The sequence below is a fragment of the Elephantulus edwardii genome, unplaced genomic scaffold, assembly GCF_000299155.1.
Source record: "Elephantulus edwardii isolate Elephantulus edwardi_28Jun2011 unplaced genomic scaffold, EleEdw1.0 scaffold00028, whole genome shotgun sequence".
NCBI lineage: Eukaryota > Metazoa > Chordata > Mammalia > Macroscelidea > Macroscelididae > Elephantulus > Elephantulus edwardii.
The window spans coordinates 3,756,134-3,776,534 of record NW_006399778.1 but is presented as its reverse complement, the minus strand read 5'-3'; the positions used below and the strand labels follow the sequence as shown (position 1 = coordinate 3,776,534).

At 48.3% G+C, this 20,401-nt stretch overlaps 1 protein-coding gene and 1 pseudogene across 1 annotated transcript; both read left to right on the top strand.

Moving 5' to 3' along the window:
* The first annotated feature begins 882 nt into the window (after positions 1-882).
* LOC102853953 lies at positions 883-1,325 on the top strand (annotated as a pseudogene).
* Positions 1,326-5,495: 4,170 nt separating this feature from the next.
* EXTL1 (exostosin-like glycosyltransferase 1) lies at positions 5,496-19,393 on the top strand. Its single transcript, XM_006883496.1, has 11 exons — positions 5,496-6,277; positions 13,363-13,453; positions 13,745-13,852; positions 14,946-15,065; positions 15,526-15,658; positions 15,840-15,946; positions 16,685-16,780; positions 17,250-17,336; positions 17,740-17,900; positions 18,864-19,035; positions 19,217-19,393. The coding sequence occupies exons 1-11, from the start codon at positions 5,496-5,498 to the stop codon at positions 19,391-19,393; spliced, it is 2,034 nt and encodes a 677-aa protein (XP_006883558.1).
* The last annotated feature ends 1,008 nt before the right edge of the window (positions 19,394-20,401 follow it).

Genomic DNA, 20,401 nt, shown 5'->3' with positions numbered 1-20,401 from the left:
ACCTCTGACACACTTCAGCCAATTGCTGCAGCCTCTGTTTCTGTCATAAGTTTGCAGGTCTTCCTCACTTTTGCTAAACCCTCCACCTTTCTGAGCATGACGTTTCTCTCCTAATAATATGTCCAAAATACATAAATACGTGAGACAAAGCTTTCTCTTTGCCTCCATGGAGCATTCAGGAAGCCCCTTCTCCAAGACCTCTCTGTTATACCATGTGATTTTCTGATTCAAAGTGGCCAAAGCCAGTCCGTGTCATCTCACTTATGCCTAGAATATCAATATTCATGAATTTAGTTTAATTTTTCACAACTTCTAGTTTTCCAACATTCATATTTTGAACATTCCATGTTCCAACTTAGTAAAGGATGTTTGCAGCTACTTCTCCTCATTTTGATTGAGTTCCAATCTAGGATCTACCTCTAACATTATGACTGTTTCTCTCTGTTCATAGGATTTTTCAGAGGGCTGCTATTTAAGAAGTGGATGGCCCATCCTGCTTCCTAGTCTGTCCTACTTGCAGAGCTCTGATGAAGTCTGTCCATCATAAGTGACCCTTCTGGCACTTGACATACTGGTAACATAGCTTTCAATATCACAAAAAACCCTGGCCCTAGGCTGTAATTATTACAGGAGCTAAAATTGCCAGATCTTTCCCAAGGAGTGGAACAAGAACTGCCTGGTGGGCACAAACTACTGGCCAAGGTTCCTCAGGAAGGGACAAAGGCCAGAGTTCAACCCCACATCTTCCTAACTCTACGGGGCCTCCCTCATCTGACTGGAGTTCCTGGTGTCTCTTCCATTACCTTTTTTGGTCTCCGTCACAGAATCATGAACAAATGGCTAATAACAGCTCTACCAGGGAGAGCTGTCCCTACCCACAGCATGGAGACATTGGACCAAGTCCCGTTCTTAGTGCTTGAATGTTCCAACCTGAAGCTGAAGAAGCTGCCCTGGGTGCATTGCTGGCAGCCATGATGGTGCATGCTCTGGTGGTGGTATCTTCCTCATCACTGGGGCAGGGGGAGTAAATGATGATGTTATTGTGGAACCTCCACGCATTGGCTCTGTGACAGAGGAGCATGGACATCTGAGGCCAGTAGCTTTCTTTGCCTACAGAGTAAATGGATAGTGTATTATGGAAGGGCTCATGCCTAGCTTCTTGTTTACAATGGGAGGTTTACATTTCATAATCCTGAACTGATCCAATGCACCAAACATTCCAAAGCTCAACAGTTTTCTTCTTCTGTTCATTGAATTGGTGTCCTGCTGAGGTTTTTTAATGCCTATTCATGAGAATGAAACTACCAGGCTCTCTCATGGGTTAGAGTACCCTTTGAGGAGAAATCAGTGGATACAGGATTTGCTTATGTTGATGAAGTTGTTAAAGGCTATACCAACCTTCAACATGAAATATGGGAAAGGGTAAAAAGCAAATGAGAAGGAAGAATCTTGTAAAACATAGGAAGCTTATGAGAACTGGGACTAGAATTTCTTCTTGGTACTATCACATAGATAAGCTTACCACAGTATTTTTCCCCTACTGATCTACATTGACATATCAATGACAATTAAGTGGATTTTTTTTCTTAGTTTCTCCTTTCTAAAAGAAATATACTCAATTCTGTAATACTGAATAAAATGATTTTTTCACAGCCCCTTAATATTTCTTGGCAGTGGCATTTCTGATTTCCAAACTTGAATGTTAAATCACGGTTCTGTAAGCTGAGAACTACAGACAATCAGCGGTACCTGTGGTGCTTTACCTTTCAACACAGTGGGTGAAACAGTTATTTCAGGGGTGTGTGTGTATGTGTGAGACTATTTCCTCAACAGTAGGATGTATAAAGGAGCAGAAATAAATAATTTTTCTAACTAAAAGAAAGTTAAACCATGACTATAAAGAGCACTCAGCCCTTTTCTGCAGCGCTCCAGGGAAGGGCAGACCTGTATGTCTGCTTGAAAGGTGCCAGGAGTAGTTCCTAAAAGGTGAGGGCTACAAAATCACTAGAAATAAGAGAGATGCAAATAAAAAACACAAGGAGATATCATCTCACTCCAGTAGCAGTGGCAAAGTTTAAGAGGACAGCAAGTAATAAATGTTGAAGAGAATGGTGAGATAGGAACATTGTTAGTGGGACTGTAAAGTGGTGCAGCCACTCTGGAAGGCAGTTGGGGTTTCCTAAAAAAGCTGCACACAGAAATGCCTTATGACCCAGCTATTTCACTGCTTGGAATATACCAAGAGAAAATGAGAACTGAGACACAAACGAAGACTTGTACACCAATGTCCATAGCAGCATTAGTCACCATCACATGAACATGGCAGTAGCCCAAATGTCCAGCCACAACTGAGTGGATTGAGAAATTATGGTACATTCCCATTATAGAATACCATGCAGCATGCAGGAGCAATGATTTTGTAACTCACTAGCAAGAGCCTGTGGTGATGAAAGAAGAAGTTCAAGCTGCTCTGAAAGAATTGGCAAAAAACAAGACCCCAGGAATTAATGGAATACCAAGTGGCATATTTAAAAAAACAGCTGCTGCCTTGAATGCACTCACCAAGTTGTGCCTAGAAATCTGGAGGACAACCACCTGGCCAACTGACTGTCGAACAATATCACTAATATCATATGCAAGCAAGATTATGCTGAAAATTACCCAAAAAGCACATCAACAGAGAACTGCCAGACATGTAAACTGGGTTTAGAAGAAATGATGATACTAGGAATATTATAGATAATGTTAGATGGATCTTGGCTGAAAGCAGAGAGTACCAGAGGAATGTATATCTGTGTTTCATTGACTATGCAAAGCCATTTGATTGTGTGGATCACAACAAACTCTGAAAAGAATGGGAATCCCAGAACACTTGATTGTGCTTATGTGAAACCTATACTTGGACCAGAAGGCAGTTGTCAGAACAGAGTAAAGAAACACTGCATGGTTTAAAATTGGGAAGGGTGTATGCAAGGGATGCGTCCTATCTCCATACCTTTTTTATCTATATGCAGAACAGATAGATCATCCAGGAGGCTGGGCTCTATGAGGAGGAATGTGGCATTAAGATTGGAGGAAAAGTCATCAACAACCTGCATTAAGCAGATGACACAACCCTGTTTGCTGAAACTGAGGAGGCATGAAGCACTTGCTACAGAAGGTCAAGAACTGCAGCCTTCAATATGGATTAAAACTCAACATCAAGAAAACAAAGTTTCTAACCACTGGGCCAATTGGCAGCATCATGATAGATGGTGACACGTTTGAGATTATTAACAGGTTCAGTTTGCTTGGCTCCACAATCAGTACTCTTAGTACCCACAGCCAGGAAACCAGAAGATGAATTGCATTGGGGAAAATCTGCTGTCAGAGACCACTCCAGAGTACTGAAGAGCAACAATGTCCGTCTGGATACTAAGGTGCGCCTGATCTGGGCCATGGTCTTTGCAATTACACGCTATGCATCAGAAAGCTGGACAATGACTAGGGAAGATAGAATTGATGCCTTTGAGCTGTGGTGCTGGAGAAGAGTGTTGAATATACCATAGACAGCTAGGAGAATAACCAGGTTGTTCTAGGTTTCACCTAGAGAATGAAACCAGGCTGCTCCTTGGAGGCAAGGATTCTGAAGCTTCATCTGCCATACTTTAGGCATGTTGCAAGGAGGAGACATGTCCTCGAAGAGGAACATTATGCTTAGTAGGGTGGAAAGACAGCACAAGAGAGGAAGACCCTCAATGAGATGGATTGACTCAGGGACTGGGTTAATAGGGGTAGTTGTGTCAGAGACAATGAGGTTGGGTCAGGATAGAGCAGGGTTCAGAGCTGTTGTACATAGGGTCGCTATGAATTGCAGGTGACTTGATGGCACATAACTTGAGAGGGACTGGAGAGCATTATTCTAACTGAACTAAGCAAGTCCCATGAGGTCAAAACTGTATAAAACCATTATTGTAAAACATACATTATTGTGTATAAGGATCCAAGGGGAGGAGGGAGGGAGCAGAGGGGTGAAGATGGGCAGGAGGGGGGGTAAACAAAGAGTCACACAATTTGTTGGGTGGAGGGAGGAGTGGGTAAAGGAAATGGGAAAGATCTGGTGTGAAAAACAATGTATACGAACTTTGTAAGTAAACCAATATACAATAAAGATTTTATTAAAGAAAGGCTAGAGCCAGATGAGTGGAAGAGCTGAAGGAGGAGGGGACCCGTACTGGGGGCAATTGAGGAACCTTTCCTAGCCCCTCAGGGAACTTTATTTTTCCTCTTTATTTATCTCATCCACTGACTTTCTCTCTTCTGTTGGGTTGTAGATATGTAGTTACCGCACATGCACATACCCAGCAGGGTGGTCAGTGGAAAGTTCTAAGAAGGAGGGTCAGGAGCTCAGGGTTCAAGTCTCCACACCACAACTTCGCCGGGTCACCTTAAGAAGATTCCATTCCCTCTGTGAATGCCACTTTGTGTATGTGCCAAAAAGAACTCGAATAAATCTCTGCCTGGGAGGACTGCTGTGGGAATTCAGAGAAGCTGAGGCTGTGGCCGTTCTGATAAATGCTGGATAGATATTAATATTGAACAATCAAGGGAACTGGTTTGGAAGTAGTTAAGTAGAGACCTTGCCTCCTAGCTGGAAGCCAATCGGGGATGGCAGGGGCGGAGCCAAGCTGCGCTGGGAAAGGGCTGCAGACCCGCCAGATGCCGCTTGGAGAGGCAGCCTGTGGAGTCGCTGGCAGGGACAAGGGACTTTGGGACAGGAGCTGGGGCGGGACCCGGCCACTGCTCTGAGATAGCTCCAGGCCAGAGGGTGCAGGGCTAGCTGTTGGAGGTGAGGCGAGAAGGGGCTGAGGTTGTACTGCCCAAAACAGGGCAGAGGCAAGAAGAGGACTGGGACTCAGAGCCCTTCTCGCCCCTTCCAGGCAGGGGGCACCAGCTGTACCCAGGCCCTGACCTCAGCTGGCTCTGGTGGCCCTCATGGAGTACAGGATCTAATTATAGCTCCAGCCTCAGCGCCCAAAGCCTAGGGGTGTCTGCCAGCAGGAACACGGGTGGCCAGGATTGCCCGGACAGGGGTAGGCAGGAGAGCCCTGCACCCTGACCAAGCCTTCTCCCTAGAGAGCCCTCATAGGGACCTCATGGCCTGGCAAACCATCCTTCTCAGGAACGAGGGCAAAGTCAGGGGGTGCAGCCAGGAAAGCAGAAGGCCACGGCCTTCCAGTCTGGACAGGGGTCATATCAGCCTGACCAGTGCCCAGGAAAGGGGGGCCCTACACCGAGGGCAGAGGCTGGCCTGACTCTCCAAAGGCCAGTGAGCAGAGTGCTGACCACAGGAAGCTGCGTCCTACCTGGCCACTTTGTGTTTGGCGTTGGTCTTCTGGAGGGCACAGGACTAGAAGACTGATCCCAGCAACAGCTAACCAGCCTTGGGCCCCTGCTCTTCCTGTCTCCTGCCTGAGGTCTGCAGGTACCCCTCAACCCAGGCCGTGGGGGGCCACATGCTGTCGTGGAGAAGAAAGTCCCTCTGGCTGGCGCTGTCAGCCTCCTGGCTCCTCCTCGTCCTCCTGCGGATCCCCCCACTTCTCCATCTGGCAGTGCCCCACAGACCTCTGCCAGGGGCTCCTCGAGGTTGGCCCCGATGGCTGGATAGAGAGCTCCTGCAGAGTTTCTCCCAGCCTGGAGAGTTCCCAGAAGATGCCCCTCTACCTTCTCAGGCCCCTCGTGGCTGTGGCACTCGCTGCAACTGGGCAACTTGCTTTGACACTTCCCAGTGCAGGGTTGGTGATCTCAAGGTGTTTGTGTACCCAGCGGCTGGACCAGTCTCTGAGACTCATCGCAAGATCCTGGCTTCCATTGAGGGCTCCCGCTACCACACATCCAGCCCCAGTGAGGCCTGCCTCCTCCTCTTCCTCAGCCTGGACACTCTGGCTGAAAAGCCTAGTCTGGTGCCTCCTCAATGGAACGGGGGCAAGAACCATCTGGTCCTCAGTCTCCACCTAGACTCCTTGCCCAAGACCTTCCAGCTAGGACAGGCCATGGTGGCTGAGACCAGCCCCACAGTGGACACATTTCGGCCTGGGTATGACGTGGCACTCCCACTTGTCCTCGAAGGTCACCCATTTCGAGGTGGGGTTCCTGGCCAGCTGCAGCAGCACAGCCCCCACCCAAGGGAGACCCTGCTTGCCCTGGCAGAGGAGAGAGATGGGTGGCGCACAGTGGGCACCAACTTCTCTGCCTGCCTCTGGGATGGGCGTTGTGAGAAGAATCCTGGAGCTGACCAGTAAGTGGACTTTCCCCTTTGAAGGTTGGAGTGGGAGGGGGGATGTGACAGGAAGGAACCCAGAGGACAGGACCAAGATGGGAGAGTCAATTGATCTGGGCAAATGCAAGCTGCAGCTGCAGCAAGAGAAACTCAGGTTAGACTATAGAAAGCATTTCCACCAAGACTGTGAAATGATACAAGGAAAGTCAAAGGCAGGTTTTGGAATTCTCCCTTGGAGTTCTTTAAAAACATAAAATTGGACTCATTCCTACTATCTTCCTTTCCCTCATTCCAACTCCTCTTTCTTTGATCTACATATTATTTAATGTGTGTTTGGATAATGTCTACTCTTTTATAAATGACTTTTTAAAATAATAATGATAATAAGAATTTGTATGCCAGACACTAAAGTTCAGAGAGGTTAAAGTAACTGGTCTCAGACCACACAGTTAGAAAGAGCAGAGCCAGTACTTGAGCCCAGAATTAGAATTCTGAGTTTTGAGAGCCTGCAGTCAGCCTGGTTTGATGACTCAGAGGGGCTTTGAGATTAGTAACTGGTCACAGATGGAAGTTGCCACTGTATCTAGTAAGCATGACTTATGTCAGGCCTAAAGGAGAACTTCCTGCCTGTTGACAGTGCCTGAATGCTAGCTATATAAGGAGCATGGGAGCCTGTAGGACATGAAAAATGTGTTCTGAAACATCTCTCCACCATGGCCAGTTGATGACACACTTCAGATAACAGTGAAGTTAACCCCTGAACATATTCTGCATCTCCAGGATGTCAGCAGTTTCCAAAGGCTGACTGTGCAGACAGGAATTCTAGTCAGAGCCTTCTGTGGTTGTCCTGTGCCCCGGGGGCAGAGGTTTCCCTCTCTAGCCCCTGGGACAAGCTCAAGTTGGAACCTGTCACTCTGGTATTCTGCCTCGTTCCCTCCCTCAGGTACCTTTCTCCCCGTTCTCTGCTAGAACAACAGAAGTTATTCTGAGCTTCACTTTCCTCCCAGGAATTCTGCATGTGAACAAGCTCCATTTCTCTGTCTCTGCGTGGGGCTCCTGGGAGTTGTCCTCAGGCACTGCCAGCTGACAGATATTTGGTGGCAAATTCTCCATTCACCATGGTCCTCTCCACCCTGCCTTTTACCTACAGCACTTTTTTATTTATGTCGTTGCTGCCTTGTGCCACTGAGTTGATTTTGACTCCTAGCAACCCTATATGGCAAGGCGCAAAGGCCTCACAAGGATATCTAGGCTTGCAATCTTAGAGCTGTTAGGTGAATTAGAACTGTTCACCTTTTGTTAGCTAGCAGCTGAGCACTTACACAGTTAGACTTTATTGTTTATAAGAAATTCTTTGAGCTGTCTTTGTTCCTGTAGACTGAGTAGAATTGTTCCGGAGGGTTTTCTGGACTGTGATCTTTACTAGAGTCTTTCACATCTCACATACTTTGGGCATGTTGTCAGGTGGGACCAGGCCTTGGAAAAAGGCATTATGCTGGGAAAGCTGGAGGGTCAGAGAAAGAGAGGAAGACCTACAATAAAATGGGTTGACATAGTGGCTATAACGATGGGCTCGAGCAGAGCAGAGATTCTGAGGATGTGGCAGGATAGGGCAAGGTTCAGCTCTGTTCTTCATAGGGTCACTATGCATTGTAGGCAACTCAAGGGTCCATAACAAGAACAACACCTTATTGTGGGTGGAATTGGACTGTCGACCTCTGGGCTACCAGCTGAGCGTTTAATTACTATTCAACCAGGCTCCTTGGTTGTTGAGTCAGAAGAGATTCACCGCTCCAAAGGGTTCTTCAGAGATTGTAAATTTCAGGGGAGGACAGTGCCCATCTTTCTCCCTCAGCGCAAATAGGTGTGGCTTTTGGGTTGGCTGCACCGCTCTCTACCTATTATGCCAGCAGAGTTCCCTATCTATGGAAAATAACGCCTTTGAAATCAGTTTTAACTTGCTGAATGATCTCTCACAACTAGCCATGGAAACTGCCATGATGAATGGAAACTGTTCATTGATGCCCCTATCAGGGTGCACCTGGGGCAGGTGCCATACCCACCTCACCTAGATATGCCTCTGAATGACAACTAAATGTCTACAGATTGATCTAAAATTGGTTAGCATTGGTCAGGTTTTCTAATCACCTCGAGCCTCCCATGGGTAGTGTTGTTGTTGCTGTTGTTGTTATGTAGCATTGAGTTGGACTCAACTCATAGCTAAACCTCCAGCAGGTTTTCAGAGGTTATAAACTGCATGGGAGGAGATTGCCCATCTTTCTCCTGAGGAGCAACTTGTGGATTTGAACTGTGTGCCTTTGGGTTGGCAATGTAACTCCTTACCACTAGGCCATCAGAGCTCCCTCCCCTAGGTAATAGTTTTGACAAATTTATGTTGTGGGGAGCTTCTAGTCATCCTCTGAATTTCAAAGAGTTCTACCCTTGACCTCAGCCTACCTCCAGTAACAGAAATTGTAATCTCTGAAGCAGCATGAGCCTCTGTTTTTCTGAAGTGCCAAGAAGCTACCTGAGTCAGAAAGATAGCCGGTACAGGGACAGAGAGAGCAAAAGAGCCCTACAACCTCAGGACCAGTGTCAGGGAGGTGGCCTGACTACACACGAACTGGCCTGAGAAAGAGGCAATTCAGTCGCTTCCAAGGACACAATTCACTGGCCTGTCACTGATGGGAAAGGGGAGGGGAGAAGCCTGTCCAGGGCCAGTTTCTTAGCCAGGCACTTGACATAAGTCAAGGAACCCTTATGGTGCAGTGGATTAAGTTCTGGGCTACAAATTGAAAGGTGGGTAGTTCAAATCTGCCAGCCACTCTTGGAAAAAGATGTGTCAGTCTGCTTTCATAAAATGACAGCCTTAGAAACCCTCCAGGGCAGTAACCTTACAGGGTCATGATGAGGCAGAATCCATTAAGAGCAAGCTGATCCTTTCAAGTTCTCTTCAAGAAAGGCCTTAATGTCGCTTCAAGAAGTAGGAAAGTGAGGCTAGAAAGGGGATAAGATTGTCCATCCATCCAGCATAGCCCTACTCACTCCTAACCAGACCACTCACTGGAGGCTGTGGAGCTGGCATCAGACTCTGTCTGACTCCTTCCAAAGCCCAAGTTTTCCATCTAGGTTGAATAGGCTCCTGTTGCATTGAAGTCCCCACCCATTGAAAATGTTCCTTATTCATGTTTATAAACAGGTAATTCATTCAAATGGTACCAAATTCACAAGGTACAAAAGGGTATACAGTAAAAAGTCTCCCTCCCAGCCTGCCTCCTGGCCACCCAGTTCTCCTTCCGGAGGTAAACACACAGGTTTTTGTGCTTCTTTTCTGAGATATTCTGTGTTTGTATAAGTAATAAGCATGCATGTTCTCCTCCCCCTCCCCATTTTTCGGCACATAAATTCAATGCATGTTTTAAAGTCTCCCTGTCCATATCATTAAGTACGAAGCCTAGGGAACATGAGACTTTTGGGGACCATGAAAATGTTTTCCTTTCTTTCCAAGTGAGGAAAACAACTTTCAGCCAGAAGATGTTTTACCCTGTAACATTAAAAGTCTTGTCTTTATACCAACATAGTTAAAAATACAATTTAAAAAATTAATGACAAAATAGCTCATGAAACTCAAGGTGCCTGTGGCCAGACCTCACTAGAGTCATGAGGCCATTGTGATGCTGACCCCCACCTTTAGCACCGGTAGCCCACGTGGCGATAGATTCCTAAGACTACATCAGTGGTTACCACACAATGTACAAATACCCTCTATAACACCCATCCCCATCAGTAATCATCTATCTTCTGCTTGCTTGCTTTCACTGTTGGGGAACTCACCACCTACTGAGGCTACCCATTTGCAGATAGCCCCACTACTAAAATTGGTACTGCAAAGCACCTTTTGAGCATTTCTAGCCACTGACCCTGGGTCTTTCTTCATCTTGCCTCCTGCAGCATTTTTCCATTTATTACCCACTGAACCAGGCATTCTGCTACGCCCCGGGGATGTGGAGATGAGGGAGGCACAGCCTCTGCTCTCAAGCAGCTCAATCTTATAGGAGAAACAAATGAGTCAGTGGTTATAATATACATTGTTAAGTCGAGTTGCCTACCTGACTTCCATGTAAGAGGCTCAGTGTCTTCATCTGTTAAATGGGATAACAGTATATACATCTCATCTCTTCTGGTTGGTGTAAGAATAGTGAGGCAATGGGAGCAAAGCTCTGAAAACAATGCTTAGAGCAAAATTCATGGCGATAAAAAATAAATCTGACCTTAAGTCACTATTACAGTGAACACAAATGCTACGAACACGCAGCAGAAGGAGTAATCAAGGAGGGCTTCTCAGATGAGATGATGTTTGTGCACAGATGTTAACTTCAGTAGGCGAAGTGCCTAAGGAGAACAAGGCAGGGAAGAGCATTCCAGGCAGAGAAAAAAAGTATATATTAAGTCATAGACTAAGACTGACTGAAGAATTGATGCCTGTGAGTTCTAGTGTTAGTGTATTAAATATCCCACAGACTTCCAAAAACACAAACACATATGTCAGGGAGAAGGTGCAGCCAGGGTGCTCCTTGGAGGCAAGGATGGTAAAGCTTTGTCTCACATATTTTGGCATGTTGTTAGAAAGGGCCATTTCTTGGAAAAGGACATCATGCTTGGAAAGGTGGAGGGTCAGCCAAAGAGAGGAAGACCTTCAAGGAAATGGATTGACACAGTGACTGTAGCAATGGACTTAAGTTTACAGGGGTGGTGAGGAAGACACAGGTGGGGCAAAGTTTAGACCCATTGTTGATAGTGTTGAATGAGTCATAGTCAACTCGATGGCACCTAGCAATAACTAAGGCGTAGAAGAGAGGGCAAGCGAAGTCAATGAGGGCTGAGAGGTGCAGTTTGGTCAACAGTTTTTGTGTCTCTGACATTTTGAAGCCTTAACATTAGTGGTTTTCAGTCTCTTAGAGGCCTAATGGTGCAGTTAAGAGCTCAACTGCTAAGCAAAAGGCTGGCAATTCAAACCCACCAGCAAATCTGCCAGAAAAATATATTACAACTAGCTTCTATGGGGAAGTTCTATTGTGATCTATGGAATTAAGCGAGAGACTGTCACAGACAGGTGATGATGGGCTCTTTTTTTCCTTCTTTTTAAAATTTTTATTATTATTATTATTATTGAAAATTTACAGAGACTTTGGATTTCCATTCATTCATTGTTGCACTTTTCTCCCCTTCCAACCCTCTCTCCCAGTACACTACTCTCTTGGAAAAGTAAAAGAAAAATTTTTCCATTGTTTTACAATCCCTCCCCTCCAGGTCCACTCCACTATGCACCCTTTGCTCTGGACTCCTGTCATGACAAAAATACCTAATCACATATCCCTTTTAAACAATTTTCTCCCTCATCTGTTTCAATGCAGTATACATTATTGAACCCATCTTTCTCAATCTCCCCACAACCCCGAGGTCAGTCCTGTTTTACAACAGTGGCACTATGCAGTATTTGTCCTTTTGTGACTGAGATACTAAACTCATCATAATGTCCTCCAGGGTCACCCATTTTGAATAATATTGCATGAGTTCCTTGTTTTTCAATGCAGCATAGTATTCCATTGTGCGAATATACCACAGCTTCTCTATCCATTTGTTTGTTGATGGGCACTTAGGTTGTTTCCAACTCCTTGCTATTGTGAACAAAGCTGAAATTAACATGGGTGTGCATATATCTGCTTGGGTGGCAGTTATGTTTTTTTGGAGGTTTATTCCCAGTAGTGGAATTGCTGGGTCAAATGATATCTCTATTTGCAACTTTTTGAGAAAGCACCATACTGCCTTCCATAATGGTTGTACCATTTTACACTCCCACCAACAGTGTGATTCCTGCCCTTCCCCCTACAGGCACACACAGCCTGAGTGTGGCCCTGAGGCTGAGGGGTGGGGGTGAGAGGAACAGAGAAGGTTTGTCCTGGACTAGGGGGCCTCTGGCCAGCAGCTTCCTGTGTGGTTCCAGGCTGGGGGCCCAGCCCACCTCATGACAGAGAAGTCTTTCATGGCCTGGGCTGTGGGGTGGGGGCAGGCAGAGGGTGGAGGCCACTCAGGTGAGGGGTGCCAGAGACTGTGTGTGGCAGAGTGGTGGGAGGGTAACCTCAGCATGTCCAAGTCAAACAAGCAGAGACTATCGGTGTGGCTGGAAGGGGGCGCCACTGAGTGGTGCTTGGAAACCATGGCTGTTTCCATCACCAGCTGTGAGAGCTCGTTCAGCAAGTTAGAATGAATACGTCTATATTTGAGAGCCTCCTTGGTCAAGGCAGACTGGGATCTTGTTCTGCTGAGTATAGAAAAAGAAGAAACTAGGGGAGGCGGCGTGGAGAATATATGACTTTAAGCCCCTTACAGACCAGTTTTCATCCGTGAAAGTAAAGAAAGTACAGTCGTAACTCTGATGTCATAATATGCTAAGTAAACAATTATAGAACTTGACTTGTCATTCTGAACTGATGTTATGGTTGAAATTATCTGAAAGATGGGTTTCAGAGTTTGGATAGGGGAGTAATTTCAATGTGAGTGTTATAGGTGCTATTTTCCATAGATATATAAATGTCAGGTCTAATGCTCCATTTTGCAGTGAAGGGAAGGGAAGGGAAGTCTCTAAGGCCACTACGGGCAGACCCAGAACTAGAACCCATGTGCAGAGCTCACGGTGGCGCAGGCGTGAGGCTCACGGTGGTGCTCACGGTGGTGCTCATGGTGGCGCGGGAGTGAGACTCCCAGTGATGCTCACGGTGGCGCGGGCGTGAGGCTCACTGTGGTGCTCACGGTGGTGCTCACGGTGGTGCTCACGGTGATGCTCACGGTGGGGCGGGCGAGAGGCTCACTGTGGGACGGGTTTGAGGCTCACAGGGGCGCGGGTGAGAGGCTCACGGTGAGGCGGGTGTGAGGCTGGGGGTTTCCCTATCTATGAAAACATGTCGGGAGCTTGCATAGTCAGGATTTAAAAGTGTTGGGTGCTGCGGGGCCATTGAGGGAGGCAGGAGCCAGCCCGCATGTAGGGGTGGAGGGCTGTTATCTCAGACCTCATGTGTGCAGGAGCCCCTCATGTGCCTCCGTAGGAGCCACCCCAGGGCAACGCTGCCCAACGCCACCTTCTGCCTCATCCCAGGCTGCCGCTCCGACGCCTTACGTTTTCTCCAAGCCCTACAGGTACAACCCCAACTTGAACATCCTTCTTCCTATCCCCCACACTCGGGAGCCGGTGGCTCACCTGGACCCAGGTCAATGGGCAGGGCCATGAGCTGTGCACTCCCTTACTCGGGGTCTTATACACAACCTTCTGCAAGCACAACCCCACCCTACCCAAGGGAGAGCAGAACAACCATTTTCCTCTCCATTTTGCCTCTTGCCCCCCACAGCAGCAGTTATTGGCTTCAAGGTGCAGGGCGGGGGTATGTGCAGAATGGGACTGGGCACCCCAGTTAAACCCCTCTCCCCCAGGCTGGCTGCATCCCCGTGCTTCTCAGCCCTCGCTGGGAATTGCCTTTCTCCGAGGTCATCGACTGGACCAAGGCTGCCATTATAGCTGACAAGAGGCTCCTATCACAGGTAGCTCAGGGCCCTGCCCATGGGGACTGGATGCAAAAAGTGGGAGGGTCTTCAGGATTCTAGCTCCAAGGTTGGCCTCTGCCTTTGTCCTGTCCCTCATCCACGCGAACATCCACGCGTACTGATGAACTTGTCCCCACGTGTCTATCATGGAATCAGGCAGAGATTGGAAACTCCTGAGAGTTCACAGGCATGAGCTCCTTCCCATTGGAAGCCAGGAGTGTAGGGTTCTAGAACTCTATGGCCTAGAGCAGGTCCTGATCTTTCAGCCTTGGTTTCCTATATGCACAAGTGGATAAGTTAGACTTGAAAATCACTATGAGCCCTCTTCACTCGTTCATGAATGCTTAAATGCCCTCTAGTGGTACAGTCTGTACGTTATCCTTCTAACCGAAAGGCTGTGCCTCTCTGCAGGTGCAAATCCACCAGCGGCTCCAAGAAAGATGGACAATCTTTTCTCATGCCATTTACAAACTCCGAAAATCAATAGAGGGTCAGCTATGAGTCATTTCTGACTCCATGGCAATGACTTGAGTTAAGGGAAACTTACAGAAAACTCAAATAAAGTTCCTCCATGGGATTTTGGGTGGGAGAGAAAAATACAGTGACTTTTCCATCTGACGAAACAAAATTTGCCCAGTTCTGAAAAACATGCACAAGAACTTGCCTTGAAGCCCCTAAGAACAGAGCATGAGGACAGGCAGAGAAATGGATAACAATAGTTACAAGGTATGAGCCTTTCTGATGTGCCAGGTACTGTGCTGAATTAGATAGCTCATTTTATCTCATTTTCAACCCTCACAATCAATCCTAATGGAGACACTACTATCCTCATTTTACACATAAAGAAACAGCCATAGGTTTCTATGTGCCTTATCTATAACAGTTATTCAGTAACATTTAATGAGTCTTGGATGATCCTAAATTCTTACTTGCCATGTCATCTGGGGTTTGACCAGGGGTGGCCACCACCAGCCACTTGGGAAGCCCTGGAGAAGAGACTCTGGTGGCCAGGTCTCAGGCTCAGGTTTCTGATCCAGGATCAATCAGGGCCTGATGTGACTCCTTGCCTCTTCTCTCTCTGTGTGCCCAGGTCCTGGACGCCCTCCGAGAGATGCCCCCTTCCCAGGTGCTTGCCCTGCGTCAGCAGACCCAGTTCCTGTGGGATGCCTATTTCTCCTCACTGGAGAAGATTGTGCACACCACTCTAGAGGTGAGAAGGCTCCTTGTCATCCCATACTTCTTTCAGATACCTCATCTTCCCTGTCTCCTGCTTGGGGTTCTCCCTTGAAATGCCTCCAGAGAAAGTCTGAGACTTGGCTGTAAGACTGTGAGATTGTTCCTTCTCCAGTCTGGGCCTCAGTTTCTCATGTATAGGGGAGACAGCTGTGGCAAATAGATTTCAATTTATGTGGTTACTGCAGTTGGTCAGAGGTGGCTGCCTGGGGTCCTGCATTGGCGAGGATTTCTGGTAAGAATGTCATGACTTGTTGCCTGCCAACCCTGGAGAGCCAGCAGTGAGTGTTCCTATAGGCTTCTGCAGCTGAACCTCTCTGCCTCCAGGAACCTGGTGATGCTACTTCAACCCTCTCTGAAACCTGACGAGGAAAGTGTGGGGCTCCCCAGGACCAGGGTCACACTGGCCACCTCTCTGCACATCCCTCTCATTTCAGATTATTCAGGACAGAATCCTTGGAGCCTCTGGCCACTCCTCCCTGATGTGGAACAGCGTCCCAGGAGCACTACTGGCCCTGACTACTTTTTCCACGAACCCCGAGAACTTCCCTTTCTACCACCTTCATCAGGGTATGCCCTGCCCTGGCGGTGGGCCATCTTAACATCCTTTTATCATTTCTCTCCATGTCTGCCCCAGCATCTTCCTCAGAGCCTTTCCAAGACCCCCCTGAATCCCCAACAGCTCTCCTGGACCTCCTAATCCTCCCATTTAGATCTCCTCCTATGCTGATGGCCTGTTTCTCGTTCCCAGGTTCCCATCCTGTGGGCAGGTTCAGTGCCCTGATCCGAGTGGAGGCCTCAGGCCTCTTCCCCCTGAAACTCATCCAGGCGGTGGCAGGCTCGAAGCACTGTGCCCAGGTCTGCCTCTGCAAGCTCACGTCCTGGGATCCAGGGTGGGAGCAGGAGTCAGGGAAAGGCCCCTGACATCATCTAGACTCTAAGAATACTACATATTTTGGGAGGAGACAGAGGGAGAAATTCTAAGTGCCCTTCCTACCTTTCTTTTTAAGTCCTAAGTCTCTTCCTCTCCCCCAAATGTAAATAGAGCAGCTCACCTGAAAAACAGATGTTTGAGGCTGGCAACATAAAGCTTCATTCACTCATTCATTCATTTATGCATCACCACTCAGCAGTTGCTTTCTGAGTACCAGCCCCTGAGCTGAACAGAGGACTCAGAAAAGGAGGAAACGAATCAGCCAGCAGGGTTCAGATTCAAGTAGCACTTATTGACACATGGACTGTCAACTCTCACTTTCCCTGATGGCAGCTAGACTCAAAACAGCACAGACGGAAGAGGGAAGCTGTCCGCATAACCAGGGTGCAGGTGGTGAGGTTCCACACACAGTCAAGGGAACAGCAGGTAGGAGGGAGGGAAGACAGGCAGGGCTGCAGGCTAAGGGCTACTAACCTCAGGTGGCCACCCTCATCTGGACAGAAGCTCAGAGAGCAAGACAGAGCAGCAATAAAAGAATCTCCTCAATATGCACATATACTGCTGTTTGCCTACTTCATCCACCTGAGAAAAGCACACTCCTGGGACCCCCTCCTGTTCCAGCCCTCAACCCTGTCTTCAGCACCACCCCTCTTTCTTCCTAGATCTTGGTTCTCTGGAGCAGTGAGAGGCCACCCCCACCCAGGGGGCAGTGGCCCGAGACAGCCATCCCCTTGACAGTCATTGAGGGACACAGGAAGGTGAGGGTTAGGGAGGGGGTGGAGGGGTGCTTGTGTGGGTCAGAACTAAGGCTGGACTTCAAGTTGGCTCTGAAGAAATTGGGTAGTATGTTTCAGCTGTGGGTCTAATATCTTTCGTCAAAGCTGGCTTCTAAGAAACAGACCAGGGTGGGCTTGATGGTCCTGGGCTGGCTCGTCTTTCTGTTTCTTTCATACGAAAGGATGTTTGACAACCCTTCCCAGTGCTTCTGTGTCAATGAGGCAATGGAGACATTTCGAGGTGTCAAAACCAGAAGGACCAGAGGTCAACTGTCCATCTTACCCAGAGACCAAATGCCCTTTTACCCAGCTCCCAGGCTTTCTGCTGTCCATAGCTCTTTCCTCCACACCACCCCTTCAGGGGTTCCTAGTCAGTGGCCACTCATGTTTGGCTGTGGAAGGCCAAGGAGGAGTCCTACAGCCGGGTGGTCCTCTCTGCGCTCCCCTGCAGGCCAGCGATCGCTTCCTCCCACAGAGCACCATCAGTACTGATGCCATCATCAGCCTCGATGCCCACAACAGTCTCTCCACAAGTGAGGTGAGAGCTGGGTCCAAGCCCAGTGTGTATGGGGAAGGACCAGAAGGTCCTCTCAGCTTCAGGGTTTCCTAGAGCCAGGAGGACCAGGGATCAAGACGTCCAGCCTCTGGCTTCCAAAACCACCCCACCATGCCAACCAGTCTCCTCACTAGAAATCTCACATGGGCTGTCACAGACCTTGGGACCATTTTTTTAGTGTGTCTCAGCCAGAAATACCCCCTTAAGAGTCCTTTCTGCCTTCCTGTCATCGCTTTCATGCTATACCTTTAGCTGGTTCCAGAGTCATGGCTACCTTCTCTTGTCCCCTGTGTCCCTCAGGCAGGCAGGCCTTGCGTCTGTATCTCTAGATGATCCTGGTTGCATGGTAAGTCTTTCCTCACATCTTACTTGAATCCCTCCTTAGGTGGACTTTGCCTTTTTGGTGTGGCTGAGCTTCCCGGAGCGGATGGTGGGCTTTCTGACTTGGAGCCACTTCTGGGACGAGGCCCAGGGTGGCTGGGGCTACACTGCCGAGAAGGCCAATGAATTCTCCATGGTTCTCACCTCCGCTGCCTTCTACCATAGGTATAGCACGGGCCCTGGTACAGGGACAACAAGCCCCCTTCCTGAACCAGGAGCAGGGTGGAATGAGGTGAACACAGCCATGAGTTTAGAGTCCAGAGATCCAAATTGTGTGGTCCTGGGCAGGCCTTCTCTCCTCTCTTGAGCCTTTTCCCTCCCCTGTAAAATAAGATCTGTTTGCCTCACATGACTGGTGTGATAATCCAAATGGGAATGCGTGTAAATCCCTGCCACACAGTTCAACAAGTGGTAGCGAGAGTTATTCTTATAAGTAGGGTAGTGCAGAGGGGGTGAACAGTGGCCATGGTCTGATGATGGTGATTCAGGGAGGGGGTGACAATAGAATGACCCTGATGAGTTTTAAATGTGTGCATGGTGAGTTGGGGATTAACATAGGTCTTTAAAAGCTCAATAAGAAATAGGATGGGGACTGAATTCCAGAGGGCCTCTCAGATTCTCTAAGGGGTTCTTTATACAAGTTGAAAAGAAATATACGTAACCTGGGGCCTCTTCAGGAGGTAACCAGGCACTTTCCAGAGAGCACGGCACAGAGTGAAGCATACCCCTTGGCATCTGCACAGTGAGACCAGCTGCTGTATGGGTTTGTGAGAAGTGAGGCATCAGCTGGCCAATCCACCATTCAGCATTCCTGAAGCTAAGTTTTCAGCTGCCGTGTCTGATGAACTTCATTAATCTGGCTCCATTGGAGTCCAGAATTCAGCACAGTGGTCGGGATCTCAAGGAACTGTAAGGGAGGGGATAAGGGGCACTGCATGCCACAGAGTGGACACAAGCTGGCACATTGGAGAGATCTTCTTGCTGGAGATGGAGGGCCCTGAGGCAGTTCAGAAAAGAGCAATGAGGATAGGGTCAAAGGGAAACAGGGAGGGTTGGGGTGAGAGAAAGAACAGGACTTGGGGTGAAGTTAGCTGCTGCAGCCTCTCTCTGTCCTCCTCGTTTGTCCAGGTATTACCACACTCTGTTCACTCACTTCCTGCCCAAAGCTCTAAGGACCTTGGCAGATGAGGCACCCACCTGTGTGGACGTCCTGATGAACTTCCTGGTAGCGGCAGTAACCAAGCTGCCTCCTATCAAGGTGCTGCCTGGGAAGCAGCATCAGGAAGCTAGACCTTCACTGGTAAGGAGGGTGAAAGGGGCCAGCACTGGCTAAGAGAGGATGGAGAGGGAAGGGAGAGAGGGAGCATTCCCTCTCAGGTAACCCAGGGCCTTGCTGAGGGGTGTGTGTGCACATGTGGTAAAGGAGAGGGAAAAACACATGAGCCCGCCTTTTCACTGCATTTCTCTTGCCCCTCTTATAGACATCTGGAGGCCCGGAGCCAGAGCTGCAACGTCCTGATCGGAACTGCATCAATCTGATGGCTGCAGGGTTCGGCCACATGCCCCTGGTGTCCTCTCACCTCCGTCTGGACCCAGTGCTTTTCAAGGATCCAGTATCTGTGTTGCGCAAGAAGTACCGCAGCCTGGAGAAGCCCTAGAACTGGCAAGTGGAGACCACAGTTCTGTTCTTAGGAGACACTGCACCTACCCTAGAGTTAGTTAAAAGTCAGATCCTGGCTAGCCAGTTACAGCCACAGGGCTCCATCCTTGAAGAGGAAGGCCAGCTCTTCCCTCTTCCAAAGCCTCTGCAGGCATTACACTTGCTCCGGGCCTTTACACATGCAGATCCCTTTGCCAGAACCTTTTCTTCTTCCTCCTCTGCTTTTTTACTGAGCTAGTGAGCGTAGGTGGCATAGTCTGCAGAGAATTGCCTGGCTAAGCCCAAGGCCACACCTTTCTCACTGTTAGAACCTGCTAAGCATCTCTGTTGGAGAAAGATAGGCAAATCTCCTCCCTTTTGATTTATAACCTCGCTTGATGGCAGTGAGTTTTCTAGTCAACCAACATCTACTTGTTTTTCAGGTCTTCATCTCCTCCAGGGACTTACCTGACCCCCTATTCCCACCTGGACAAGTCTGGGTTGGAAGAAGTATAACCAGAGTGTCCCTTAGATGCAAAAGTAGTAAGACTTTGTCTTACAAACTTTGGGCATGTAATCAGGAGGTCCCAGTGTTTAGAAGGGACACCATGCTTGGAAGGATGGAGAAGGTTCAGCCAAGGAGAGAAAGACTCTCAAGGAGTGACTGCATCACGTGGTTAATGCACTGTGGGGATTGTGCGGGGGTCCGGCGGGGTATCTGTTGTACATAGGGTCGTCATGAATCAAAATTGCCTAACAACAACGGCATGGACCCCGGATGGAGCCAGGCTCTGCCTTGAGTGTTCAGGCTGGCAGGGCCCAGGACTGACTGACCTGTGAGCGCGAGGACTAGGCCTCGTCCTCTTCACCCTGAACATGCAAGTGCATGATAAATATTTGACGAATAAATAGGTGTCACAAAATTTGCCGCTTACTTACTATATGCCTGGCTCTTTTTTTTTCTTTTTCAATTTTTTTATTGTTATTATTAATTTCAATGAACATCTACAGAGATTTTGGAATTCCA